This window comes from Olea europaea, chromosome 12 (genome assembly GCF_002742605.1).
Source record: "Olea europaea var. sylvestris chromosome 12, O_europaea_v1, whole genome shotgun sequence".
Taxonomy (NCBI): Eukaryota; Viridiplantae; Streptophyta; class Magnoliopsida; order Lamiales; family Oleaceae; genus Olea; species Olea europaea.
The window spans coordinates 29,175,610-29,184,400 of NC_036248.1; the positions used below are offsets into that span (position 1 = coordinate 29,175,610).

General features: G+C 33.0%; 1 protein-coding gene across 1 annotated transcript; it reads right to left on the minus strand.

Moving 5' to 3' along the window:
- Positions 1–801: 801 nt before the first annotated feature.
- LOC111406328 (homeobox protein knotted-1-like 6) lies at positions 802–8,463 on the minus strand. Its single transcript, XM_023035713.1, has 5 exons — positions 7,907–8,463; positions 7,606–7,725; positions 7,369–7,480; positions 2,014–2,252; positions 802–1,253 (listed from the first exon to the last, which is right to left on the minus strand). The coding sequence occupies exons 1-5, from the start codon at positions 8,249–8,251 to the stop codon at positions 1,095–1,097; spliced, it is 975 nt and encodes a 324-aa protein (XP_022891481.1). The 5' UTR covers positions 8,252–8,463; the 3' UTR covers positions 802–1,094.
- Positions 8,464–8,791: the final 328 nt, after the last annotated feature.

Consider the following 8,791-nt stretch of genomic DNA (forward strand, 5'->3'; position numbering starts at 1 on the left):
GTAACTAATGATCCAGAAAGAGGGAGAGAGCAAGTACTGGTGTAAATGAACCAATATTTATGTCATGAACAATTATCAAGCTCCAACATGAGAATTGTAAATTAGATTTCCAGAGATACAACAAATTCAAAATTAATCTAATTATATTAGTGTAAGGATGAGTTTAGTCCATTCTAAAGGGGCAGTTTTGTCTTACACTTTATTTATTTATTTAATTTTTTTTTCTCCTTTGAATTTTATATCTTAAAATTAAAAGATTCCAATTTATAAAATTTTAAGTATCTTTTCAAAATAATTACATCTTTTAACATAAATAAATATGAACCATATATTTAATGATATAAACTGTACTCGATCAAAAGATTATGACTTTTCATAATATACCTTTTCGAGTAGTTATACTCGATACGAAACAACATGACTCTTTGATATACACCCTTCACATTTGAAGAGTCCCGACTCAATGCATCAATTAAAAACTTTACCAATTCACACATAAAAATTATATTGTCAATTCCAATAAAAGGGATTAAATCATTTAACAATTTTCTACGTACAAATCAACTCTCTCAAGCACTGCACCTTAATAATTTACAGAGATGAATTAAAACAAGTGACGAGAGAGATCTTGAGTAGCAGTGAAGAGTAGAGTTCTGGTTCTGAACGGTGAACCCTAACAAATGTCAAGGGACGCATTTTATACACGCTTTTCATCTTGGTTGTAAAATTATTCAACTTTTTTCCTTTTTCTTTTTTTTTCTGGAGTGGTTGTGCGCGCTTGTTGAATTCAAAGAATTTCATGATCATGGTAAATTAAGTGAATTACTTATTTACAAATTCTCTTAACATAGGACACTGAAATATGCAAATAGGGTCGAAAAAGCTTTCGAAGCAGATCAAAGCACCACTCGTCAAAAGAGTCGAGCCTCAATTGAAATTCATCAAGAAGATACTGAAAATCCTTTTTCCCAAGTATTAATGATGCAAATGCATAACATTTCTATCAGTTATTTGGTGATAAATTTATTCAGGAATATACATGAGCCAAACATCAGAATCCACATATATTTTCAGTTAAATGAGAACATGTTTGCTCAATCTTCAGTGAAGAAATGCCCAGAAAGACTGTTCATCACGGCCAAATGCATCTTTTCTGAAGGTTTCCAGTGCCGCTTCCTTTGATTTATAAACCAGTTGTTGATTTGCTTCTGGTCTAAACCCGTTGATTCTGCCAATGAAATTTTATCTGCCTCCTGGATATGATTTTGAACGCGTAATAAAATATTAAGGGTAAAATAGTTCACATTGCAAACTTAAAAATGAAAACAATAATCAACAATTTGGGTTAGTCCTCTTAACCCCCAAGTTTCAATATAGTATTAGAACCCAAAATCTCAAACAAACAATTCAAGTTCAAGATGGGGTATAATTCTCATATCGTTTAAAATATGAAAACAATAAACAATACACTATTACTCTTCAAGATGGAACTCAAGTCTAAATACATAGAAAAAAAGAGAAATCAACAATATCACAATACAAAGGAAAAATGAATTTACCTACCCACAACCTTGTGTTCCTCGCTTGTAAGAATTAGGCCGAATAATTATTTTCTTGTTTATTTTATACCTTGCATATAATTTAATAAACTTGATAATTTGCCCCCATTTTCATGAATTAATCGAGCAGTTATACATTTTATCCATTGATAGTGACACTTTTAACATCTGCACGAACATTATTCAACAAGCATGGCGACCAATATCACATATGGTGTAGGACTCTCGCTTTACGAGTTATTTTTTGTCATTAGAAAACCGCATAACAACATGAGTAGTTCTATGTTTAATACATTAAACTAGATAGGACGAGACAACTCATTTGCAAGGTTTTGTTGAATGCCTTAATCTTGTTCAGTCCTATCCAAATATGCCCTAAAAGTATTATTTGCGTTTCGCCAAAGAGTAAGAATCGGATTGGTGGATGCAAATGCAAGATTGAAAAAATACTCACGGTTGGATAGGGCCATTTATAGTGAAAATTCCACCATTCAAGTAATGTTTGCCTTGCCCCTTTAGGTAGCTTTCCTTTCTTCTTCTTCTTTGAAAATTCTAGCCTTAGGCTACTTATTTGATTACCGTACCTTTGTAAGAGCTTATCCTTGAGCTCCCGGTCTTCACTTTTCGCCTGTGTATCTTGTATTTCTATCTTTTCCCCTTTATACTCCTCGTCCAAGAATAGACCACCATCATCTGGCCAAAGAATTGAAAAAGATAAATTCTTAACCAATATGCATGGCATATTTTATTAGACATACATGGGAGGGCCCGGCTTAACCTCCAGCAAAATATGAAAAAATAATGAAAGAGCTAAAAATATTACATTTCATTCACTTTATTCATAAAATGTATTTGATTCCAGGAGGAGCACGAACTCCTCTTCTAGTTTATTTGAACGAGGTTTGAATTATCATTCCATGCATTTTAAATTATGAAAGTTGTATTATTGTTGAACTGCCATGCACAGATCATAATCCATCAAAAATATTAACACTTAACACGAAGTTTGTAATTAAGTGAAGATAAAATTTAAGCTTAGGACACTTAACGTACCATAACTACTTGCCTACTAGCAGCCACGTTGAGTCACTGTATCAGCAATTATATTATAATATTTTTTTATTTGGCAGATTTATTTTATTATTATTATTATTATTATTATTATTATTATTATTATTATTATTATTATTATTATTATTATTTATTTTTTTTGTAATTTTAATTATCGATTTTATGGGTCAGTCATATATTGTCAGTTCTTAGAAAACTATGCCTTGCCCGGGCAGACTTTAAGATAAATCTTATCAAAGTGACAGCACAAGAAATTTAATTGTTTGGAACTCCATAACCTCTATGGACCCACTGAGTTTCTTTATCTCAAGGCCCAGTGAAGTGCTTGATGATTTTGGTCAATTCATCGTTCCTACCAAAAAAGAATAATATGGGATACGTGGGGTATCAAATAAGTTATTTACTTTCACATATTTGGCTTTTTACTGAAAAAGTTCATACTTCTCGTACTATGAAAGGAAGTGGAAAGAAGTTACTTATTTTGACATTGAAGTATGGCTTACATGCTAGTTAATACTTACATTTTGATTGAAAATAAGTCCAATTTGATCGATAAAAACAAATGGAAGATAAACAAAAAGATACAAGTATAAATCATATGGATGAGGTTACAAAATTGATTTACAATTGAATTTTTTTTTTTTTTTTTGAGAGAACAAATGATTAAATGATACTAAAAGCTTCCAATCTTCCACCCCGACTATATGAAGAGAAAAATTAAGCGTAGATCTTATTCATTATGGCCCTATTTGAGTCGCATTTATTGAAAAATAAAATACATTCTTAAACACTAATTTGACATTATTTCAACCACGCATTATTCAATAAAATGGTATTACACACAAATCCAAAAAACTTACTTATTTTTTAACCATGTTCTCCATCAATCTACTATTCCAAAATACATTTTTTCAAAATAATGCGGCTCAAACACACTATATTGTCAACAGCACACCAAATACGTCTTCGTTAACTAAATCAATGTATAGATTATTCAAACGAACAAAAGTTTGAGAAACCGACTCTAAAATATAATGAAGCTAAGAAAACAAAAATATAATAATTACAAAAAAACTTGAAAACGCATTTAGTAACATGCTTTATCCACATCATCCGGCACAAAGACCCATCACAGAGAAAAAAAAGGTTTATCAATAAACTCAGTGCGTTCGCAGGAAGAAAATGTGTGTGTTTTGATAACCAAAGTGGGTCAACCTCTAGCGTGAAGCCCGGGCGTCCATATGAACCACCCTTCCTATCCGGCCTACCCAATAATGTCGAGGGTACCCTACTTTTTCTGCCCTGCCATATGCCCCCACTAAGTACTCCTCGTCACTTCTTTGTACGCTTCTCTCAACTCTTCATTTCACTAATTCTACAAATCCCTTTCCATTCACTCGTAGAATGTTCTACATGTGTCGCGTCGCGACACGACTCAACTGTAGTGAAAATTAATTCTTTGGAGTTAAAAGTTTGTCATCGGTTAAGTTTTTCAGATTGAATGGTCCACGAATTTTGACAAGTGATGACCCTTCATCAGTGACGACTCAAACTCTAGACAAGTAAAAAAAAAAAAAAGGTAAAGTGGGTACTTCAGTAAGATCATTATTCTTGAAATTGTCGCTTTGGAGATTTTGCCTAAGGGTCCTACTCTAAGACACGTCCCATCCCATAAAAAGGGAAAAAGAAAATGAAAAGAAGCACTTCAAATTGTATGCAATACAACTAGATCAACTTAGAGTTCCCAGTTACATTTAAATAGCACAGTCAGAATAAGATGCTTGAATCGTGAACTTGTGCACAAAACTATAATCAATATCAAGAATTATGAAAACCCTCGTCAAATCGGAGATACTTGATCATATTTGTAAGTTAAAAGTACTTCAACAACATAATTAACTTTTTCTATCGAGCTATGACACATCGAAGAGTCAAGAAACTCAGGGAAAAAAATAATAATAATAATAATAAAAAATAAATAAATAAAAAATAGGATTAAGTGTCATGTTCCTGAGCTTGTAACTGCAAAAAATACCTAACCCCTGTTTGTTTCCATTCTTTTTCCATTAAAATGAAAAATATGACCATTATGCATCACATCAAGCCACCAAATTTGAATTTTTATCTCTTGTGCAGGACCCATAACGACTATATTTTTCATTCTCAATTTTACAAAAATGAGAAACAAACACAACTCTAGTTGCATTAACAAACTTCCAATAACCCATTCCGAGATGATAATCAGCCATTCTAGTCCATAGGCACAGGTATTTCATGTTTATTACAGTTTCATTAACAGCAGAAAATTCGACTACTCTAATGGGTTTCGAGCACTTGACTAATATCGTATCAAAAAATATTTCTAGTTGCAGTTCTCATTCACATGCATTGTTTGATGCTTGAAAACAATACCTGCCTGAGCGAAACTTGTGCAGAAAACAGTGATCATATCCCTGTGAAATTCGAAACTCTGTAACACAATTATCCTAGAGGTTTGTATAAACATGATTCAATAACACAAGGAAAAATTTGGCTAATGGACTTGGCATTGCTTCAAGAGCTTGCTAGTAAATCCTAGTTTCCTCAAAGATTTTAGCTTCTTCAGAGTACATACAAGGTATCATGCAATAAATAAAGCAATATTAGGGTCATTTCATGTTGAATTCAACATCTCACAACTCTCACCAAATCCTTAGAACTATAGTCTTACAATAAGAATCCCTCCGAAGATTTCTCCTCAACAGTCGATTGAAGAGCAAAAATATTGCAAATTAATGAATATTAAGACGACATTTCTGATACATGTTGTAACCACAAGATCGTAAAGCTTCTAAAATAAATCGACTGTTAGAAGACCACCAAAGTAGAACCACAGCCTAGACCCAAATTAGGCAACCTTCACGCGGACATGTACATCAACATTCAAGTGAATATCTACATTTGCACATAAAATTTAAAATGCTCAAGGTGACAAGTTAAAGCATAAAGATTGCGGGGGACAAAAACTGGGCACATGAGGCTGGCTGAGAAGTTAACTTGTACTTTAAAACAGAAGGAATTGATTATAGTTGTCAAACATTACGAGCCTTAATTATACCTTAATCGACAACCCTTTTCCTTGATAATTCAACTATAATCCTCAACAGATTAGCAGTGTACTTATAAGGCTGTTGCCACATATTTCTTAATGCCAAATGCATGACCCTCGTGATAGACAAAAATGGCAGTTTTCTTTCAGAGGAAGAAGCATAAAACAGTGCAACTTTTACACGGTTCATTAAGATCAAAAGATCAAACCAAATGAAGATTTGCATAAGCACCCAAATTAAATATATCTACTAAATGTACTTAGCAGAATAGCAGTCTTAAAAGTACAGATTGTCGACACTATTTAACTATAAAAACGATGCCAGACTAGAAAATTAAGGAGATCATAAAGATAAAAGAAAACAGCAAATTAGATGTAAAACATGCAAAGCCTAGCGCATGCACAAGATCAAGAATGTCACGTGAGACCAGTCAGATGCAATCTTCTCTTTTTATTTTATTATAAATTATAACTGCCCAAGTAACTTTTCTTACAAGAAGACATAGCTGTAACTGCCAAAAGATTGGAAACTAGACATATTCCAATGTTTATTTCATATATATCTTGCAACCACACTTACCCAATACATGCTTCATTGGAAATTGGAACTCCTTTAAGAGTAATCAGACATCATTTTTACATCACATTCCAAGAAATAGATAAGCTCCATTACTTCAAAACTGGAAGATTATATTTATTATTATAATTAGTGGACAAGTGGTCGAATATGAACATACCATTAAGCACAACATAGAGATATTCATCAACGAGTCCTTAATATGAAAAATGATGAAAAAATTTATAGGAGAAGTGTTAAAATTGACTATAGTGTGATCATTAAAATTAAAAAAGAACATCCATCTATGATCATTCAAATGCATTATGATTTTTGACTATCATAAATCATTTTGGCCAAAGCTTTGGTCGAGATAGTTCAAAATGAAACCGAAATTGTTTTAAGAGACTTGCATATTTCTCCCACGCTTGGATGGAATATATCAAATTTTGGATAATTAAAATGTCTTCTTTGGCATAGTATTCGCGTAAAATTTGGTACGATAAAAGAGTGAGCACAGGAAATAGGATTAAAATAGAACACAAACCTAAAGGACAAGAGGCCATTAGCTAAGCACACAACGAAACTATTTTGGAAATATCACAGAAAATATTATATAATTATTACCAAAGATATAACTTGTGATCCTAAGAATATCATGGAATTATTTCTATATTTTTAACTGCAGTGAACCAACCCCTACATCAACATGAAGCTAAACTGAACAAAGGGAAAGGTTTCACCACTGTTGCAAGGAAGACTTCCTTGACTTTTGGTTCTAAGGAACTCTTTCCAATACTAATAGGAAGGACCCTCAGAATAATAGCCAAACAATAAACTTCAGATTCACAATTTTAATCAGAGTAAAAATTGTAAGAAATAACCAGTCCGTAACTCAAGAAGTAGGGTCTCTTTCAATCTTAGGGTTTTTGGTGACTTATTATTTCACAGTGCAAGGATTTTGATTGTAAAACTTGCACCGAAGTTCTCTGCCAATTGCTCAAGAACATGAAGAAGAAGAAGAAGAAGAAGAAGAAGACACTATAAACTGAAGCACTGTGTTTGTGTGGAGTAAACTGAAGTAAGGGACAAACCTTTGCAAAGATTGCCAAGTTGCGTTTCAATCTCGTTAAGGAATGAAGTTGCTTCATCAAAAGGCCTTGATAGATCCGACTTGTACTTAACCAATATTTCACAATACGTTTCCTAGAGAAAGAGGAATACAATACTTCATACAAATTCTTGAATGGGAAACCAAAAGTTCAAGAGAGAAATTAAGGCCAGAAAATAAAAAAGAAAAGTATATAAAACTGCCGGTGAGAGCGATTGACCATAAATTCGTCGAGCTCAGGATCGACTCCAAGGCATGTAGAAGATTCGTTTCTATTACATAAGTCGTTTTCTCGCTTGATTTCATCCAGCAGACATGCTATTTCTACTGGTGCTCCAACCTGAAATTGAAAAAATTATACGCTGAATTCGTGTTGATGATCAAGAATAACTTAAAACTCCCATTTGAGGAGGAAGTTTTAGGTTAATATATGATCATAAGCAATAGCTCGTACTAGAAAAGAAAACACAGAATCAAAGAAAAAGAAAAGACTTAAGAGTGACAGTTCTGAAGGCTTAAACCTTTTGGCAATCAATATAAGCATCAAGTAACTTGAGGTACGAAGGATGAGAAGCAATTTTAGCCTTGATTAAGCTCAAACCCTGTTCATCTTCAACATCTCCAGGACATGTTTCCCTTTGAATATTAACGGACGCCACATCTGACACCAAAGAACCATGGAACACACTTCCACCAAAATCCTCGGATCCAAACACTTCTGTATGATGATATTGATGATCAACTGAAGAAGAAATAAGGCCATAGTAGTGCTGATGGTACTCCGCCGGTATTATCAGATTATCCGGTGACATCAACGCCTTGTCTGCGTAGTCACACGTCGAATGAAGGCCGTATATTTCGTCCATATGACCCTCTAAAATCACAAGAACTATAAAAAAGGTAACACTTTTTCTTCTCTAACCCGACAACATTAAATTTATAAGGTAGTTTATATTACGTATGTGCTGGATTTTTAGGAGAGTATGATGAATTGAGAGAGATGGTAGCGGGGGTGGGGGTGGGGGTGGCGGTGAGAAGAGATGCTCAATTCTTGAGAGTAAGGCCCATTGTTTCCATTATTAATTACTCGGGTACTTCCATCGTTTTGTTTTTTGAATTTTTAGTAGTAGTCCTAGTATTCCTCATCTTTAGATCATATTCTAATATTTTCTAAACAGCATTTACATTATAGTCCCATTTTGATTAGGATTAAATCTTAAATTAATATCACCAATTAATTTTAATCATGTATTTAATGAACTCAATGTAGAAACTCTTAACTCTATAAAAATTAGAAATTTTAGAAATTGATGATCTAAATTCCTTCATTTCCAAGATTTCTATATCAAATCACCAAGAAAATTAATAATACAGAGCATATCTTTAATTCTTTGAAATTAAATTTT